The 20,560-nt window shown below is 68.1% G+C and overlaps 1 protein-coding gene across 3 annotated transcripts in view; it reads right to left on the bottom strand.

Moving 5' to 3' along the window:
* The window catches only part of SORCS2 (sortilin related VPS10 domain containing receptor 2), a 301,213-nt gene that overhangs the window by 32,621 nt on the left and 248,032 nt on the right, over positions 1 to 20,560 (bottom strand). For all 3 annotated transcript variants that reach the window (XM_062213492.1, XM_062213493.1, XM_062213491.1), the window contains 9 exons: positions 15,833 to 15,897; positions 14,546 to 14,664; positions 13,805 to 13,894; positions 9,659 to 9,838; positions 7,172 to 7,318; positions 6,127 to 6,229; positions 4,534 to 4,610; positions 641 to 732; positions 1 to 108 (listed from right to left, as the gene is read on the bottom strand). In XM_062213492.1, the coding sequence (XP_062069476.1) occupies positions 1 to 108; positions 641 to 732; positions 4,534 to 4,610; positions 6,127 to 6,229; positions 7,172 to 7,318; positions 9,659 to 9,838; positions 13,805 to 13,894; positions 14,546 to 14,664; positions 15,833 to 15,897 (981 nt within the window). The remainder of the gene's footprint in view (positions 109 to 640; positions 733 to 4,533; positions 4,611 to 6,126; positions 6,230 to 7,171; positions 7,319 to 9,658; positions 9,839 to 13,804; positions 13,895 to 14,545; positions 14,665 to 15,832; positions 15,898 to 20,560) is intronic.

The following is a 20,560-nucleotide window of genomic DNA, read 5'->3' as shown; positions in this document are numbered from 1 at the left end:
GTCATCACCAGCGTCTCGTCTCCCGGCTCGCTCAGCAGCCCGTCCACGAACACCGAGGTGCTGGTGAAGTTGTGTGTGCTCCAGGTGAGGCCCTCGTCCACGCTGAACCTGCCGGGAGGGGCGGCCGTGACCCCGGGCAGTGCCCCTGTCCCGCCCAGGCCACTCTGGGGCCAGCCAGGCGTCAGCCCCACCCTGCGGGGGTGTGGCCAGAACTTAGCAAAGCCACAGCCAACAGCCCCGGCTCCGTTACCCGGGCACCCTGGTCGCAGGCTCACCGGGCCCTGGAAACCCCCGGCTCAGCCTCACCCGAGGCCGAGCCTGCCCAGGGGTAAAGTGACACTGGCCTCTGCCGCTGGCCCAGCCGTGCCCTCTGGGTGCTGAGCTCACACCTGCACGGGCCCTTCCTTTACGGCGTCTGAAACCAGCACCCACCCCACTCTCACCTCGTCTGGGCCACCGCAGTTAACGGATTCCTGTTCTGAGTAAAAGTCACCTCCCCCGGGGAGCCCTCCAGGCCTCCCTCTGCCTCACTCCCACCACGCTCTGCCCATCTCTGCCACCCTGGGGAGGTGTGGGAGCCGTGCCAGGGTGGGGAGAGGGTTCTGGGGCCCTCGCGGGGGCACTGGCGCCAGGCCCGTACTTGAGGATCTTCAGGGGGATGGAGGTGTCCTTCACGGCCACGATCACGCCCCCGTGGTCCAGGTACAAGATGTGGTGCTCCTCCTCGAAGGCCTGCGGGAGAGCGGGGCGGGGCTGAGCGGGGCGGGGCCTGAGTGGGGCAGGGCCGGGGCGGGGCCAGAGTGGGGCGGGGCCGGGGGCTGAGCGGGCTGGGGGCTGGGCAGGGCGGGGCCAGGGCGGGGCCTGAGTGGGGCGGGGCCAGAGTGGGGCGGGGCCGGGGGCTGAGCGGGGCGGGGCCTGAGTGGGGCAGGGCCGGGGCGGGGCCAGAGTGGGGCGGGGCTGGGGGCTGAGCGGGGCGGGGGCTGGGGGGGGCCTGGGCAGGGCGGGGCCAGGGCGGGGCCTGAGCAGGGGCGGGGCCGGGGGCTGAGCAGGGCGGGGGCTGGGCAGGGCGGGGGCAGGGCGGGGCCTGAGCAGGGCCGGGGCGGGGCCAGAGTGGGGCGGGGGCCGGGGGCTGAGTGGGGCGGGGGCTGGGGGGGCTGGGCAGGGCGGGGCCAGGGCGGGGCCTGAGTGGGGCGGGGCCGGGGGCTGAGCAGGGCGGGGGCTGGGCAGGGCGGGGCCAGGGCGGGGCCTGAGCAGGGCCGGGGCGGGGCCAGAGCAGGGGCGGGGCCGGGGGCTGAGCGGGGCGGGGGCTGGGGGGGGCCTGGGCAGGGCGGGGGCTGGGGGGGCTGGGCAGGGCCGGGGGCGTCCAGTGGGGCCTGAGCGGGGTCGGGGGTGCCCATCAGTGTCTGAGCGGGGTCGGGGGCGCCAGTCCTGAGCAGCGCTCTCAACGGCCTGGCTGGGGTCATGGGCAGCAGGCAGGTCCCCCAGTGCACGGCCGCTCTCGGGTCCGCGTGCCCCTAGGCCGGTTTTCTCACGCACAGTGTGTGGGACTGGGGGAGGGGTGTGGACGCGGCCAACGTGCTGGCAGCCTGGACTCCTGGACCACGGAATCCCCGCGGTCAGGACAGAAACTGCCGGAGAGCAGACACCTGGCCGAGACCCTGCATCTTAGGAACGGGGGACCGCAGCAGAGCTGGGGAGCCCCCAGGCTGAGCCCCAGCACCCCCCGCCCTGCACCCCACCAGAACTCAGTGGCCCCCATGTCCCTGGAATCAAGCGCCAGTCTCTCCTCGGCCTTCAGGGCTCTGCAGGGGCCCTGCCCACCCTCCCCACAATCCTCCCAGCAGCTCGGGTCTCCTCTCCCGGGGCCTGCTCAGGGCCTTTGCACACGCGGCCTCCTGCCTGCCAAGCTCTTCCCGACATGTCCCGCTCGTGGTCGGCCTCACCGGCGCTGCCCAGTGCTCACCGGAGAGCCCCAGGAAGCCCTTGTGTAGGTGGGGGGCGGGGGGGTGGGAGTGAGCAGCCGTGCCCCAGAGCCCCTCCAGGGGAGGGCTGGCCCCACAGAGCGATGGGCCCCTGTCTCAGGGAATGTTCCAGAAGAATGTGTTGGCAGGACCCCTGGAGGCCAGGGCAGTGAGGCTGCCCCGAGAATGCCACGGCCAGACCTGCGTCCCTGGGCCTCACGCGCTCTCCCTTGCCCCGTGTCCAGCTCCCGGGGCCACTCCCACACCCACGCTCCATGGGAGCCGAATCCACCGCCCTGCTGGGTCGGGGGGCCGGGGGGGCTGCAGACACAGGGCAGTGGGTTTCTCGGAGCCTGATGGCTCTGTAGCCGGCTTCCCCCAGGATGGAGCTGGCCGAGCCGGGCGGGGCATGGCCGGGACCGGTGGGGGGGGCCAAGCTGGGCGTGGCCAGGGCCGTGTGGACACTCAGTGTCGGGGCCGAGCTCAGCCGGGTGTGGCTGTGGCCGCGTGGACACTCAGTGTCGGGGCCAAGCTCAGCCGGGCGTGGCCGGGGCCGCGTGGACACTCAGTGTGGGGCCAAGCCGGGCGTGGCCGAGGCCGTGTGGACACTCAGTGTGGGGCCAAGCTGGGCGTGGCTGTGGCCGTGTAGACACTCAGTGTGGGGCCGAGCTTAGCCAGGCATGGCTGGGACCACGTGGACACTCAGTGTGGGGCCAAGCTCAGCTGGGCGTGGCCAGGGCCGTGTGGACACTCAGTGTGGGGCCAAGCTGGGCGTGGCCGGGGCCGTGTGGACACTCAGTGTGGGGCCAAGCTGGGCGTGGCCGGGACCGCGTGGACACAGTGTGGGGCCGAGCTCAGCTGGGCGTGGCCGGGGCCGTGTGGACACTCAGTGTGGGGGCCGCGTGGACACTCGTCCCTGCAGCCAGCTGTCTCAGGACAGACAGGACGCTGGCAGTGCCCACCTGCCGGGACGGTGGGGGCTGCCATGGTTTGGCTGCTGGCGTGGGTGCCTGGCAAAGCCGCGTGTGCTAAAGGCAGGGTCCCCAGAGTCAACACTGGTGGCTCATGGGTAAGAGTGGAGATGACCCATTGTGGTGTATGGGAGGGGCCCCGTGTGAGGACCTGGGGTCTGTCTGCTTCCTGCCGGCCCTGTAACCCCTCATCGGACGCCAGACTGACGGGGCTGGGACCCCAAGCTGCCCCGCTCCACAGGCAGCTCCCTCAGGGACCCCGAGAACAGCGCTGCTCCCCTCGGCTGGGCCCTGGGGGTGGCAGCTCTGGGGTTTTCCACGCTCCCCAGTGGGGGGGGCAGTTGGGCAGCCCCCAGCCCTGCTCCCCCTTCCCTGCGCCCCGGTGCTGAGCCCCAGCCTGGGCTCCCTCAGCACCTCCTGGCCGGGTTGCAAGGCACCCGGCACCCCAAGGCTGTGCTGATTACAGACTTCGGGGTTCCACTCAGAGGCCGCTCAGCTCTGTGCAAGCCGGAGACGCTGGGACGCCCCACTCCCTCCCGCCCCCGCCGTGGCCTGGCTCCCTGCCCCCCCCCCGCCCCAGCGCCTCCCTCCCAAGACCCAGGACACCCTCCTCAGCCTCCCCAGAGCCGCACCCCGAGCCACCGCCACTTCCAAAGGGCCGGGAGTGTCCCAGGCCGGGTCCAGGGAGCCCCCGTGCCGTTCTGACCCCAGAGCAGCTGGCTTGGCCAGAGCGCTGGCCGGGCTCCCTCGGGTGTCCCGCCTGGGTGGGGAGCTGGCCCGTGTCGCCGTCTGTGGTCTGGCGGGGGGGTTGGGGGTGACCTCGCGGCGTAGCAGAATAGAAAGATCCCCCTCCGGCAGCCTCCACTGCCCTTTTCAAACGTCCCGTTCCCTGCGTGTCATTAACAACGTCAGGGCCTCGCCCCGCACGCGCGGCAGGGTGGGATTAGCGCATTGGGGGGGGGGGGAGCCGCTAGGGCCGGGTGCTCAGGTGTGCGGGCACCGACCTGAAGCAGGGGGCCCACCCTGTCTGTTGGGGGAGCCTCTCGGGCGGCTCTGTGAAGGCGGAGGACCAGTGTCCATGGGGACCTCCCTGCCCGCGCCCAGGGAAAGCGGGGCAGAGGCGGGGGTGCCAGCCAGGGCCGGGAGCCTGGAGCCCCCAGCAGAGCAGCCCAGACCCCCTGCCCGAGGCCGGCGGTGGCGCTCAGAGCACTGGTGGGGGACCGCCCCCTCCCTTCACCTCCTGCCACGCTGCTGAGCCACGCATGCCCCAGGCACCCCCCACCCCGTCCTATCCCCACTCCCAGCAGCCACCCCTGCCAGGACCCCGGCGTTGGCCTTTCTCGGGCATCAGCGGGACGCGTCCGCCCAGGAAGTGTCTCTGGCACGTGGCATTCCCATCAGCAGCCACGGAGCGAGTGGCCCGGCCCAGCCTCTCACAGGCAGCAGGTGCACCCGCCACTGGAGGGAGCCGCCACAGCCCCTCATCGGCCCCTCACCCAAAGGCCCTTGGGACAGGAGGGGCTGGCAGAACGGACGCCCCTCCTGGGAGTCGGGGGGGGGGGGAAGGGGGGAGCGGGCAGGCAGGCCTTCCCCCGCCCTACCTGCCGCCAGGTGCGCCCGCAGTCTGACGTGATGTACATCTCCTCCTTATACTCCACCAGCTGCGAGCCCAGGTTCCCTGGCCCAGAACAAGAGGAGCACATTGCTCTGAGGCCGGCCGCGTCCTGGTGGCTCTCAGCCCAGGAGGTCCCCAGAGACGGGTCCCGGCCCAGGGTGCCGAGAAGGCACGGCTGGGCCTGAGAGCCACGCTCAGGCAGAGGCCCCAGGCAGGCGGTGGTGTGGGTGTGGCCAGCGCCGGGGTTGGGACACACAGGCCAACTGTGTAGAGGCCCCGGGCAGGCGGCGGTGTGGGGGCGCTACAGGTGCCCACTGAAGGCTTTGCTGAGTGGACGCCAAAGCCGACATCCGGGGTGCCACTACCATCTGCAGGCACTTGTGCCCGTGCCGGGGCTGGCTGGGTCAGTCACGGCCCGAAGGCCGCCCAAGGGTCTCAGGCCGGAGGGCGTGGCCATCACCTCAGAGCCCAGGGAGCACCAGCACCGGTCGGTGCTCCCTGACTGCCACGTGCCAGGGAACCGCTGTGGCCACCAGGGGGCGCCGGCCTCCCGGAGCAGCACTGCAAGGCGCTCTGCAGGGGCACCACCAGAGGGGGACGGGGAGGATGACTCTCGTGTGGCTCCCCGGGGGCCCCCGCCCTGAGGGCCCTGTCAGTCACTTGCCACAGGGGCCCTTATCTGTGCGACACTTGCAGAAGTACTTTATGGGGAGTCAGGTGTAGACAGTGTGAGAACATCCCAAAGGAGCCGGGCTGGCCACGGATGAACGGGTCAACAGGTGCCCTCCCAGCAGAGCGAGCGCGAGCCTGCGTCAGTTCTGAAGTCCATCATCCACCGCCTCCCCCCATCCGCCCGCACCCCAGCAATCCGTCTGTGCGCCCACCTCCCACCCCGTGTCCAGCCACCATCGGCCCGCCTGGCCATCCGTCCACCCACCCACACCTCATCCATCCATCCACCCATTCACCCGTCAGTCCATCCACCCACCCGCCCACCTGTCCATCCATTCACACATTACCTATCTGTCTGTCCATCTACCCATCTGTCCGTCCATCCGTCTATCCATCCATCCACCCACCCATCTACCCACCACCTATCTATCCACCCACCCACCTATCCATCTGTCCACACATTACCCATCTGTCCATCCATCTATCGTCCATCCATCCACCCACCTGCTCATCATCCACCCATCTACTCACCACCTGTCCACTAATCCGTCCATCCATCCATCCACCTGTCCACCTGTCTATCCACCCATCCATCCATCCATCCACTGTCTGTCCATCTATCTATTGCCCATCCATCCATCCACCCATCTGCCCATCATCCACCCATCTGCCTGTCCACCTGTCCACCTGTCCACCCGCCCATCCATCCACCCATCATTCCGCCTGTCCACCCGTCCATCCATCCATCCACCCATCTGCCCATCATCCACCATCCGCCTGCCCACCTGGCCACCCGTCCACCCATCCATCCGTCCACCCATCCGTCCGCCTGTCCACCTGTCCGTCCATCCATCCGCCCACCGTGCAGCACGCGGAGGCCTGCCTGCACGCTCATGGCAGCACCTACCTGCGCCCATGATGAGGCCCGGGGCCGTGTCCTTGGTGTGCACGGTGCCCGACACGTAGGGGTTGTCCGCCCAGCGCAGGTGCAGGTGCAGGTGGCAGTCGGGCTGCGGGGGTGGAGAGGGAGGCGCGTCCTTAGCAGAAGCGGCCTGAGGGGCCGGCGCTGCGGCAGGGCGGCTTGGCCGGCACTGGCGACGCCTGCGCGGCTGCCATCCCACCTGCCTTCCCGCCAGCTTCCTGCTAGTCGGGCCTGGGCAGGCCTGACTGACGGCCAGGCACCCGGTCCCTGCCGCCCACACGGGAGGCTGGGATGAGCTCGGGGCTCCTGGCTTCCGTGTGACCCAGCCGGGGCTGCTGTGGCCCATGTGGAGAGACCCAGCGGGTAGAAGCGCGCTCGCTCTCCCGCATGTGCCTTATACGGGACTGCACAAATAACGAAGTAAATATGGACGAAGCCCCCTGAGCCTGAGGTCACACGCTCCCCTGTGGCTCTTCTGGGGAGAAGCAGGGTCAGCAGGGGTGCACGGGGGGAGCAGGTGGGCGGACGGGGAGGGATGAGGACAGCTCCAGCCAAGTGGGGGGCCGTGTGGGGGCGGGGCTGCCTGCAGGGGCAGGGCTGGGCCATATAGGATGGGGCGGGCCTGTGGGGGCGGGGTGGGGCCGCGTGGGGGGCAGGGCTGGGCAACATGGGGTGGGGCGGGGCCTGTGGGGGCGGGGCTGGGCCACAAGGGGCAGGGCTGGGCCGCGTGTCCACCAGGACTCAGCAGGTGCACCCCGGCACGTGCTCACCTGTCCCTAGTCATCTTCTCGTGCCTCTACTGTCCATGGGAGCCTGTCGGGGCTGCTCCCAGGAGGAAGTGAGAGGCGCAGGGCACACCCTGCCTGGCACAGTCACCTGGCTGGGCCCCCCCACAGCTTCGGGGACAGACCATCACACCGCGTGTTTGTGGGGGAAGCCGAGAGGCCCACTTCCCTCTAGGACCCCTCTCCACAGCCAGCCCAGAGGGTCCCCCTGTGACAAGCACCCCCCTCCCAGGGCAGGCACTCACGGGCTCGCAGTGGGTCGGCCGCCCGTTCATGTCGGTGCTGGGCGGGCGCAGGAGGTGCCAGTCGCGGCCTTTGTTGTAGGTGATGAGGGTCGTCACCTTCCCGCCGACGTTCTGGTTCGCCAGGAAGACCCCTTTCACCCCTCTGACCTGGGCGAGAACAGGAGGATCAGGGCCTCACACGTGGCTCCCTGTCCCCCACCCCCAGCCCAAGCTGACAGGCAGGCAGCTCTGCCCGCTCCGAGGCCGCAGGCACGGCCCCCGGCGTCAGCGGGGAGCAGAGCTCTGGTGGCCGAGGTGCTGGTGACCCCACCTCCACCTGACTCAGAGCTCTGCGGCCCCTCCGTTCTGCCTTCCACCAGCACGCCAGCCCTGGGGAATGCCGGGGAACCGGGTGGGCCCGTGCCGGCCCTGGACACGCAGTACCTGCCCCCCAGGTCTCTGAAGGTGTGGCCCCATCACAGCCTTAACTCAGCACAAACACAACGCGTCCAGATCTCGGCGCTCAAACGTCCCGACTTCGCGCCGGGAACAGGGCCCAAGCCAGAGCCCGCTTTCCTGGCGAGAAATGGCGCCACCACGCCGGGTGTGGCAGGGACTCTGGGCTCCACGCCAGAGCAGCCTGGGCTCCCCCAGGCTCTGCTGGGTCCGCAGGAGACTGGGAGAGGTGAGAGAGGGGCGTGGAAGTGCGTGCATGTGTGAGAGCACGCGTGCAAACAGGCGGGAGCATGTGAAGAGGCACGTGTGACCAGGGTGTGCACACGTGTATGAGTGTGAAGGGGCACGTGTGTGCAGGGTGTGGAAATGTGTGTGTGACAAAGGCATGTGTGACCAGTGTGTGTGCACACTTGTGTGACAAGGCAATGTGTGTACAGTGTGTGTGGACACATGTGAGTGTGATGTGGCATGTGTGTGTGCACCGTGCATGTGTGGACACGGTGAGTGCATGTGAAGAGGCACGTGTGAGCAGCGTGTGTGGACATGTGTGTGACGTAGGAACATGTGAGGGCATGTGAAGGGGCCTGTGTGACAGTGTGAGTGTGGACATGTGAGTGTGTGAAGGGACACGTGTGCACAGTGAGGACGCGTGTGAGGGCATGTGACAAGATGTGTGCAGTGGGAGTGTGTGCACACGTGTGTGAGTGTGATGTGTGGGGACAGCCATGTTCCAGGTGACGACCCCGAGGCTGGGGCGACGCAGGCACTGACCCGAGCGCCCAGCCAGGGCTCGGCTCACAGGCGCCGGCTGCCATGTTCCCGCCGTGGACTGTCAGCTCAGAGCCCCACCCGAGCCCACGGGCAGGGGGTCCTCAGCTCACACAAGGCAGGGGGGCGGGGACACTGCCCCCCAGAGCCCGACAGAGACGCCGCAGCTCCGAGTGCGGGCAGGACGCTGGTTCCCAGGCCTGCTGCTGGGACGCCCATGGGTCTCCACGCCCCCGCCCCCGTGCACCGGGGATCTGCCCGACACCGGCTCTGAATGCCGAGGTGGCCCCAGGTCGGGTGGCCCCAGTCGCCGCCCACTTCCCGCTGTTTGTCCCGGGGCTGCTGGGGGCCGAGGGCGGCCATCCCGCTCTCAGTTCAGGGCCCCAAGTCGGAGACCAGGCGCTCCCTGGCCCGCCCTGGCCCAGCCCTCCACCCACGCCCCGTGCGCCCAGGTGCTGCTGCTCCACAGCACGTGGGCAGCACTGGTCACCTCCCCGTGTCCCCAGGGCGGGACCAGAGCATGGCCCATGGGACACACGGCACAAACACGCAGCACAGTCCACGGGACACGTGGGACCCAGAGCGTGGCCTGTAGGACACGCATCACAAACACGCAGCAGGGCCCTGAGCAGCTCCCAGCCCTCCGTCGCCCTCTGCCCATCACCCACGGTGGCTGTGCCTGCCGGAGCCGGGCTGGGACCGGCCCAGTCCCCTCCTCAGGACCCCCTCCTCAGTCACACTCGTGACTCCTGGGGGCCAGGGAACGGCTCTGGCTGCTGGGGGAGGCACGGAGCCGGGCCGCCTCCTCTCGGGGGCCACCATGCCACCCCAGGACCCAGCAAGGCTGCGTGGTTGGGGCCTGGGCACGCTCAGGGCACGCAGGGGAGGGGCAGGCAGCAGAGGAGGGGCGCCCTGGGGGACAGGTGCCCTCGGCGGCGTCGGAGCTCCGGGGATGTCAGGGCACGCAGGCTCGGGGAGGGGCAGGCAGAGGAGGGGCGCCCTGGGGGACAGGTGCCCTCGGCGGCGTCGGAGCTCCGGGGATGTCAGGGCACGCAGGCTCGGGGAGGGGCAGGCAGAGGAGGGGCGCCCTGGGGGACAGGTGCCCTCGGCGTCGGAGCTCCGGGGATGTCAGGGCACGCAGGCTCGGGGAGGGGCAGGCAGCAGAGGAGGGGGCACCCGGGGGGGACAGGTGCCCTCGGCGTCGGAGCTCCAGGGATGGCCCTGCCTGGAGGCCCCACAGGCGGGGGTGGGCAGGGGTGGGGCCGGGCCCGGGGGAGCGCCCACCTCCAGGACGTCGATGAGCACGCTGTCCTCGCCCTGGCGCGAGCTGCGCACGTCCTCCAGCACCAGCGTGTAGCGCACGCCGCGGGGGTCCGACTGGTACAGGTTGTAGGTGTCTGTCTGGTGCCACTCCTGCACCGCCACGAACACCTGGTTCCCGTCCGTGCTGATCACCTGCAGGTCCTGGGGGGGGCGGGGGGGGTCAGCCGCGGCCCAGCGTGCTCGGAGCAGCCTCATCCCCCCTGCCCTGAGCCCCGGTGCTGGTCCTGCTGCCCGGCGATGGGGGTCTCGCCCAGGGCCAGGCCCCGTGGTCTCCCTGGGGGCGCCGCTGCTTAGCCCTCGAGGTGTGGCCGGCGCTGGGCCAGCGATGACCGGGCCAGCCAGGCCGAGGGTCTGGGCCCCTCGGAAGCTGACCCAGGATCTGCAGCGCTGTCCGGAGGGCCTGACCTCAACCCTCGGGCACCCATGTTGGGGTTTCCCTGCGTGTCACGGGGTGTTCTGGCTGTATGGGGGAGCACCACCCTGTGCCACCCTGGGTGTGGTGGAGCCTCTCCCGCTGGGGACACCTTGTTCAGTCCCTGGAGCTGCAGAGCGGGTCACCCTGCCTGCTCAGGGGTGTAAGGGTGCACGCACATGTATGTGTACGCATGTATGTGCATGCATGGTGTGTGTGCATGGTGCACACTTATGTGGCTGGGCGTGCATGTGTGTACACCGTGTGTGCACATATGTGCGTGCATGGCGTGTGGTACACATGCATGTGTGTGTGCGTACCTAGTGGTGCTGTAGGTACATGTGTGTTTGCATACGTACACACATGTGCACGTGTGTGATTCCATCCCCTCTAGTGAGTAATTTTTGAAGAAGTAACTCTGGCCAAGTCTAGGAACACTTCCAGTGGGTGGGGCACTTCCTGGAGATGGCGGCTCACCGCCGCCGGCCACTGGGCATCTGAGGACATGGCTGCCGCTGGCCTCACTGAGGTCGAGGACGGCTCACGTGGCGCTGCCTGCTGCCCTTCTGCCCAGTCCCTGTGGTCCCTGCGCCGCCCTGGAGCCATCCCCGGGGTGTAGCAGATGGCTGCGGTCCCGCCACGCACCCCCCCAGTCTGGGGAAGCTCGGGGTCATCACTCCCTCAAACCCCTCCTGCCCCTTCTCTGCCCCTTCCCCCTCCTCCTCCTCCGCTTCCACCCCTCCTCTCCCCACCGGTGTCACCCCAGTTCCTGGTGGCCCCCGCTAGTGGTGGGAGCTCCCTGGGCTGGGCTTTCACCAGTATCTCTTCCCCTGCTCCTCAGCCTCGGGCGCCAGGATGCCCGGTCTCCGGTTCTCTGCCCGCCCTCTGTCGACGCCTCCACTCCCACGCTCTCGCCCCCACCCCTCTCTGGCTCTCCTGAGCCCCCACTCCTGCCCCCTCGTCACCACTCTGTTGTGGCTCCTACTCTGCACACGGCAGGACCATCTCCCCGAGTGCCCCTTGGGTTCCCTGGGCGTCTCCCGGCCCTGGGGTTGAAGCCTCTGTCTGGCGCGGCTGCCGGGCGCTCCTCCTGGGACCCCCCGGGGCTGTGGTACTCCCCATTTCCCCGCATGCCCACCATTTGTGGGGTGACACAGGGCAGAAGCAGCCCTACATCTGAGGCCAGGGCAGAGCCAGGCTCCGTGAGCGAGGAGCGGTGTCTCCACACCCACCCGCCGAGAGGAGCTCGTGTGGCACGAGATCCCGTGGGGGCGGCCTGGGCCCCTCGGCCCACGGTTCAGCTCTGAGTCTCGCGGGCCCCTGGCCTAGGGCGGTGGGGAGGGAGGCCCCGCTGAGCCCCTCTGCTCCGTGATGTCACTCAGGAGATGGAAACACAGCAAAAATAAAGCAGGGGGAGTGGCTGGGGACCGAGTCACAGATCCGTGACCAAGCGGGGCGTCTGGGATGCGCCAGGCCCACGGGGGCAGCCAGGTTGTGGGGCCCCTGCTCTCACCAGGCAACGGCCATGGCCAGGTTTCCAGGGACACGGACGCATCACCCTCAGGGCTACGGGCACCACATCCCCCTCACCCGTCGTCCTCAACTGCCCGTCACCGGGTCCCGGGCACAGAGCCCCTCAAGCCACAGCACAGACACTCCTCCCTGAACGGCCCCATCGTCCCTCACAGCTGCAGGACAGGCGGCCACGCCCTGCCCATCATGCCTGTCACCCTGAGCCCCGTGATCCTCCTCAAGGATCTCCGGGGGCCACGGGCCCATGGGGAGGCAGCGTGGGCTCCCCCAAGTGTCCCCGCGACTCTGAGTGATGCTGTGGCCAGGGCTCCGAGGTGGGGACACCAGGGTCCAGGGCACAGCCGTCACCCAGGGCTACAGGGGTCACGACTGGGCTGCAGGGCCCCTGGAGCTCTCAGCCCCAGCCCCAGCGGGACAGGCAGGAAGGGCCCCCGGGCCACTGCCTCCAGGCCAGCACACGATCAACCTGCAGCTACTCTCCTGGATCTTTCTGGGACAGCACGGGAGCAGGAGCCGGGGTGCCACCGTCACCTCGGCAGCTCCATTCAGAGCGCACCTGTGCACGGCCACCCTAGGCGTGTAGGGAGCGGAGCCCAGCCTGCCACCCCGAGCACACAGGCGGGACAGAGCCTGGGGTGCAGCATCTGACGGTCCCTGGAGGGGGGGGCAGCAGGCCGGGCTCAGATCCACCAGGACCGGGTTCGAGGCCTGCTTTGTTTCTCTCCAGCCGTGCGGACTCAATCAGGTTCTTCAGCTCTGCGGGCTCCAGCTGTCCCCTCCGTCAGATGGGAGTGACAGGCAGGGTGGGGGCCGCGGCACTGGGTCCTGAGTGGGGGGGGGCAGCCTTCGCCTGCCCCGGCAGAGTAGGGAGGCAGCACTACCAAGCAATCGCTCTGTGCCGGCCACAGCGGGCAGCCGGCCACAGCGGGTGAACAGACCAGAGCAGCCCTGGCAGCGCCAAGAGCAAGGGCAGGTCCAGGGCCCTCGGCACCTGCACACCAAGGAGAGGAGGGGCTGGGAGAGGGCCCGGGCCCGGCCAGCCTGCAGGTAACCAGGAAGTGGCCTCCTCCCGAGACAGGTGAGGGTTCTGGAAAACGATAAGCCAGGCCGACAGGAGCTCAGCAGGGGCCCAGCGTAGGAGAGAGCCGAGCGCCAGGCTGAGGGGCCAGGTGGGCTGCGCAGAGGGTGCGGGGCGAGAGTGGCTGGAGGATGCAGGGCCACTGCTGTCCTTGTCCATCCTGACATGGGCACAGGACCTGTCACTCCACAGGCTCCACGGGAGCCGGCCACAGAACAGGTGAACGGGGAAATACCCAGGACCTGGCCACAGAGGAGGTACACGGGAGCCACGGGGGACCTGGCCACAGAGGAGGTACACGGGAGCCACGGGGGACCTGGCCACAGAGGAGGTACACGGGAGCCACGGGGGACCTGGCCACAGAGGCGGTACATGGGAGCCACGGGGGACCTGGCCACAGAGGAGGTACACAGGAGCCATGGGGGACCTGGCCACAGAGGAGGTCCACGGGAGCCACGGGGACCTGGCCACAGAGCAGGTACACGGGAGCCATGTGGGACATGGCCATGGAGGACCCACGTGGGACCCGGCCACAGAGCAGGTACACGGGAGCCACAGGGGACCCAGCCACAGAGCCGGTACATGGGAGCCACAGGGGACCCAGTTACAGAACAGATACGTGGGAGCCACATGGGACCCAGCCACACAGCAGGTACACAGCAGCCAGCAACAGACAAGTGCACGGGAGCCACGTGGGAGCTGGCCACAGAGCAGATAAACAGGAGCCACGGGACCTGGCCATAGGGGAGGTACATAGGAGCCATGTGGGACCATAGAGGAGCCATGTGGGACCCGGCCACAGAGCAGGTACACAGGAGCCACAGGGGACCCGGCCACAGAGCAAGTGCATGGGAGCCACGTGGGACCCGGCCACACAGCAGGTACACGGGAGCCACGTGGGAGCTGGCCACACAGCAGGCACACGGGAGCCACGTGGGAGCTGGCCACAGAGCAGGTACACAGGAGCCACAGGGGACCCGGCCACAGAGCAAGTGCATGGGAGCCACATGGGACCCGGCCGCACAGCAGGTACACGGGAGCCACGTGGGAGCTGGCCACAGAGCAGGTGCATGGGAGCTCTTACCTTGGGCAACGCGTACTTGGGCAGCTTCATCAGGACGAACTCGTTGCGCCGGTAGGAGACATAGTATTTGGTTCGGTTCATGGCGGTCGCCTGGCGGGGGAAGCACAGTTTTAAGGGTCTCGGTCCCCGCGAGCCAGGTGCTCGTGACACACACGCCGTGCTCAGCCGGGGACGCCGTCTCTGCGGAGCTCTGCAGGGGAGGCCTCCCGGTCACCCCCCACACCCGCCCTGTCACTCGGCCACACATGCAGACCGGGATGGCACGGAGACTTCTCCAGGCAACTCCGCCCGGAGCAGGCCGCGCTGGCAGGGTGCAGGCTCAGGGGGCCTGGCGGACCCTGGGGCCGGGGGAGGCAGGGCAGGCTTCCTGGAGGTGGCGACACAGTCCAGACAGGAGCAGGCCTGAGCAGCCTCCTTGCTCCTGTAGGAGTTTGCACTCCCTGGGGAGCGCCCTGGGGAGCCATGCGTGGACGTGCCTGGGGCCCATTTCCACCAGACATGGAAAGCTCGCCCCACCCCCTCGCCGAGCGGTTCAGCAGAGAGGGACGGGGCCTCTGAGCTCTGCCACCCTCCTGCCTCCAGGCTGCGTGAGGCAGGGGCTTGGGAGTGCCAGCAGCCCCCCGGGCAAGCAGCACCAGAGCCCAGGGGCCGCTTTCCTCCTCCCGAGCCTGCCCCCCGCCCCAGAGCCTCCCGGAAGCACTGGGCCCCCGCGGCCGCCTCCACCGCGCCCGCACCCTGCACCTTGAAGAAGATGTAGTCGTCTTGCACCGTCAGGGAGCCGGGGTCCACGGGGGCTGCGGACGGCGGCACCAGCGCCTGCTCCGAGCAGTCGTGGATGTGACACGCAACGTACCGGGCACCTGCGGGAGACACCGGCCCGGCCCGCCCGGGCAGCGTGAGACGCACCTGCTCAGCCCCCAGCGGCGGGGCCAGGGGCGGGCATCGGGACCGCTGAGCCCCCAGGGTCCCCGGCCCAGCCCGCCCACGTGCTGTCCCGCCCTCCCTCCCTCAGGTGCAGGTGGGCTTGGGGAATGCCGGAGGGTGGGGGGAGAAGGGAGTGGCAGGGGGACCGAGTGCCACCCCTGCCATAGTGTCTTCCATTGGGACTTCCAGGCTGGGGCCGGGTAGGGGGCAGGGCCATCCTGGGCTCATTTCCTGGCTGCTGGCTGAGGCCCGCCCCCGGGACTGGGACAGCGAAACACTGGGTGCACTCGGTCACCCCTTGTCCTGGCCACAGCCCAAGCATCGTGAGTGACAGCAGCCCTGCTGGGGTCCCAGCCCCATGCCCCCCACAGGGTGGGGGATGGGTCTGGGTTTGGACGTGGACCTGGGCCTGGCTCTCCTGGTCACCAAAGCAGCAACAGTGATGGCCCCTGCCCCAGGTCCAGGCGGGGTCAGGAGCGTGAAGTCTGAGCGGGGGGAAGACCCTTCTGCCAGGCAGCAGCACTGCTACCCCCGCGCGCCGACCCGCCCACCACTGCTCCTCCCACTTACAGGCTGGGAGACCGAGGTGCCTCGGCCCCAGTCACATGGGCTCCACCCTGCCGGGTGCTGGTCCAAGCGTGGCCTCTGCGGGAGTCCCAGCAGGGCAGGCACACGGGGTCTGCAGGCACCTGGGGTCGGCGACTGCCCGGGCCCCGTCCGCCTGCCAGGCCAGGTGCCGTTGTGGTCACCTGTGTGTGCCCAGCAGTCAGCACTGGCCTGGCCCAGCGGGAGTGTTTGCTGAGTGAAGGGACAATCTATGAGCCCTCCCAGCTCTGATGTTCTAGAACCTTCCATGGTTCAGCCAGTGCTCCTCCCCGAGGAGCAGAGAGGGCCTTCCTCACGGTGTGCACACGGCAGGGTCCCTGGGGCAGCATTGGGGCAGCCAGGCGTCTGCCTGTCCCCAGGGCTGGGAGCACTCAGCGCCCAGGGCCGGACACATGGCCCTGCTGATGGCCTTGTCCCCTGGAGCGTGGCTCCTGCCCTCCGCTCATCCCCAGATGGAAGACGGGAACCTCGGAGCGCAGGCCCCGCCTCCCCGCTTACCTCCGCTGAGGTCCTGGGCTTCCATGTGCACCAAGTCAGGGTCAGCGTCCACCCCAGACACAGCCCTGGAGAGGAACAGGCCGAGGTGGGCGCCAGGGACGCAGCTCCGGGCCACCTGCCCCAGACTGGGGTGGGGCCTTACCAGGGACCGCCCACTACATTTGCAAAGGGGGCTCAGAGGCCCCCAGCAACTTGCCCGCACCTCCCAGCCGCAAGAACCTGACCGAGATTCAAGCCAGGCCCTGGGCTGAGCCGGGCGCCCCAGGGAAGACTCCGCCGTCGGTCCCCAGCCCTGCCCCTGCGGCGGCCCCAGTTCTCCCATGGGGCTGCGGGCTCTGATGAGGGCCGCGCGCCCCCTGCCCTGCACTGGGCAGTTTGCACCAGGCTCTTGGCCTGTGTGCCGGGGGGATGGCACATGGCTGCCGGGGGCCCCGCTTTGCTCTTCACACCGGGGCAGACTCCCAGGATCTGACGACCAGGTGCCACCGGGGGTCCCAGGCTCCCGCACGGGTGCACCTGGCCCTGAGCCTCGAGCCCCATTGCTGCCCTGGTGACGGCCGAGTCCTCCCAAGGCCGCTCCAAGGAAGGCCCTGCTTTCAAGGAGAGGTGGCCCCTGTGTTGGACAACAGTAGGGGAGGTGCGGTGGGGGCTGTGCCAGGCCCAGGGCCCAGAGGAGGCAGAGGCTCGGCCCCATCTCCTTGGCGACACCACCCCCCGCTTCCGGCTGCCCTGCGGGTGGAGTCACCGCCTGGCCTCCCTGGTAGGGTCGTGCTCATCAGAGGCTGGGGTCAGATCCCGAGCCTGCCGTACACAGCTCGTCCCCTGCACCTGTCTCACAGGTGGGCCGGTGGCCAGACCACGAAGGGGCTGCTCGCTCCCACTCGGCGCGCGGGGACCCGAGGCTCGGCGAGGTCAAGCACACGTCCAAGGTCACACGGCTAACGGGCCAAGGGCCCACCGCCCCTGTCAGCACACACCACCTTGCTAGCCATGCACGGCTCCACCACAAAACGTCGCAGCAGCCACGGAGCGGCGATGGGAGGGCTGCGGCTCGGCGGCCCGCACTCCTGTCCGTGGTCTCAGCAGCCCCCACCCTAGGCACCCCCTGAGCCCTCGCAGGTCACCCTGCCCAGGCAGGGAGTGGCTGGACGGGGCCCGGCGTGTGAGCCCCGGCCACTCCCGTGCCATGGGCAGCAGTTCTGCCGGGTTTAGGCAGGGGCCCTGCTCACTCCGTGCTCAGGTCACACCCGTGCCCGTCACCTGTGTCCTCACACAGACTCGACACACACACTATGGGCTGGGGACCGAGGACGCGGCATGGACAAGACTCGGCCTCCCCCTCTAAGACCGGGGGAGGCTGCATCACCACCACCTGTCCATCTGTCTGTCCACCCGTCCGTGCATCCACGCCTGAGATCCATCCATCAACTCATCTGTCCTTCCGTCCTCCCATCCGTCCGTCTGTCCGTCCATCTGTCCGTCCGCCCGCCATCCATTCACGTGGGCGGGCATCCGTCCACCCATCTATGCGTCTGTCCATCATCCATTCCTGTGGGCGGGCATCCGTCCACCCGTCCGTCTGTCCATCATCCATTCACATGGGCGGGCATCCGTCCACCCATCTATGCGTCTGTCCATCATCCATTCACGTGGGTGGGCATCTGTCCACCCATCCGTGCGTCTGTTCCCCATCATCTGCCTGTCCATCTGCGCATCTGTTCTTCTGTCCCCCCCCGTACACACACAGACCACCAGCCTCAGACACACAGACACAGACTCCCCCATACACACACACAGACCACCACCCTCAGACACACAGACACGGACAGACCCCCACCCACATGGACAGATCTCCTCCCTCCAGACCACCACCCTCAGATACACGGACAGACACCCCCATATACACACACAGACCACCACCCTCAGACACACAGACAGACTCCCCCATACACACACACACCACCACCCTCAGACACACGGACACAGACAGACTCCCCCATACACACACAGACCACCACCCTCAGACACACGGACACAGACTCCCCCATGGACACACAACCACCACCCTCAGAAACACAGACAGACTCCCCCATACACACACACAGACCACCACCCTCAGACACACAGACATGGACAGACTTCCCCATGCACACACAACCACTACCCTCACACGGACTGACTCCCCCATACACACACACAGACCACCACCCTCAGACACACAGACACAGACAGACTCCCCCATACACACACAGACCACCACCCTCAGACACACAGACACGGACAGACTCCCCCATACACACACAGACCACCACCCTCAGACACACAGACTCCCCCATGCACACACACAGACCACCACCCTCAGACACACAGACTCCCCCATGCACACACACAGACCACCACCCTCAGACACACAGACACGGACAGACTCCCCCATACACACACAGACCACCACCCTCAGACACACAGACTCCCCCATACACACACACAGACCACCACCCTCAGACACACAGACTCCCCCATGCACACACACAGACCACCACCCTCAGACACACAGACATGGACAGACTTCCCCATGCACACACAACCACTACCCTCACACAGACTGACTCCCCCATACACACACAGACCACCACCCTCAGACACACAGACACAGACAGACTCCCCCATACACACACAGACCACCACCCTCAGACACACAGACACGGACAGACTCCCCCATACACACACAGACCACCACCCTCAGACACACAGACACAAACAGACTCCCCCGTACACACACACAGACCACCACCCTCAGACACACGGACATGGACAGACTTCCCCATGCACACACAACCACTACCCTCACACAGACTGACTCCCCCATACACACACACAGACCACCACCCTCAGACACACAGACTCCCCCATGCACACACACAGACCACCACCCTCAGACACACAGACATGGACAGACTCCCCCATACACACACAGACCACCACCCTCAGACACACAGACACAAACAGACTCCCCCATACACACACACAGACCACCACCCTCAGACACACAGACACAGACTCCCCCATGCACACACACAGACCACCACCCTCAGACACACAGACATGGACAGACTCCCCCATGCACACACACACAGACCACCACCCTCAGACACACGGACATGGACAGACTTCCCCATGCGCACACGACCACTACCCTCACACGGACTGACTCCCCCATACACACACAGACCACCACCCTCAGACACACAGACATGGACAGACTCCCCCATGCACACACACACAGACCACCACCCTCAGACACACGGACATGGACAGACTTCCCCATGCGCACACGACCACTACCCTCACACGGACTGACTCCCCCATACACACACAGACCACCACCCTCAGACACACAGACATGGACAGACTCCCCCATGCACACACACACAGACCACCACCCTCAGACACACGGACATGGACAGACTTCCCCATGCGCACACGACCACTACCCTCACACGGACTGACTCCCCCATACACACACAGACCACCACCCTCAGACACACGGACACAGACAGACCCCGCCCTCCATCTCTGGCCATGTGGGCTCGCGCATTCCACACGTGGCTCCTTGGCCTGGACCGAGGGACGCCCTCGCCGCCTGCTCCCTCCCCCACCCCCCCTGCTGCCTGCTGCACTGTGAGCCCGGGGGCCTTGGCGTCCCCTGGCCCAGCAGCTGGGGGCCTGGCAGGGGACTTCGGCGACCCCGCCAGGAAGGACGCTGCTTTCCCTCGGCAGTGACCACCTCTCCCCCGGGCGAAGGAGACGGACACCAAGGGCCGGGGAGCCGGGCAAGGACAGGACTCCCCACGCTCCCGCAGGGGAGACGGGGAGACAGGGAGCCAGATCTCGCCGGTCCCGGCAGGAAGCTACCAACGAGCACGGAGCAGGGGGGGCGATTTCCTCAGGGTCTCCGGTGCAGACGGGCTGTGGCCTGGTGAGCAGGCCTGGGCACACGTGAGAACATGAGCGAGAGGGCACGCGTGTGCCCACGCGTGTGCCTGTGCGTGCATGTCTGTGCAAGTCCGCTAGTGCACTGTTTGCATAGGTTGCACAGGCGCACACGCGTGCACTATTCACGGGTGCACGGGTGCGTGTCTGCGTGCACCGAGAACGGAGCTTCACAAGAACAGGAAAGGCCACAGCTCGGGGAGGCACCTCTGGGCTCCTGGACTTTGTCTCCTGTCCAGCGGCGGGCACCTTGGCCGAGGCTTACCCCTCACGCCCGCATCGGAGCTTTTCCTTGGTGTGCCGAGGCCAGCGCTCTGGCCCGGTCGGGGTCCACGGCGCCACGCTCACCCTGCCCAGGAGGTGCCCCCGCCCTGCGTGGCTCCCCTGCGGGCTGGGGTTGAGAGCGTGTCTGGGACGGGTCCCTGCCGCCCATGGCACACAGCTGCAGCAGAGCAGGGTGATGCGCCGGCCCCGGGCGGGGAGCCCAGGCCCCGGTGGGGCAGCAGGGCCCAGAGGCCACGCTAGGGTCGCAGTGAGGCAGGCAGGGGCTGGGAGGAGGGAGGCCAGCAGTAGCCCCTCTGCGCCGGGCCCTGAGCTGGCCCCATGCAGCCCACTATGTGTCGGGCCCTGAGCCGGCCCTGTGCAGCCTACTATGCGCCGGGCTGTGTACAGCCCCACTATGCGCCAGGCCTGAGCCAGCCTCGGCTTGGCCTGTGCTGGGGAGGGAACGGGGGCTCA

Source organism: Lepus europaeus, chromosome 16 (genome assembly GCF_033115175.1).
Source record: "Lepus europaeus isolate LE1 chromosome 16, mLepTim1.pri, whole genome shotgun sequence".
Classification (NCBI taxonomy): Eukaryota; Metazoa; Chordata; class Mammalia; order Lagomorpha; family Leporidae; genus Lepus; species Lepus europaeus.
The sequence above is the reverse complement of the archived record's forward strand: the minus strand, read 5'-3'. Positions and strand labels throughout refer to the sequence as shown.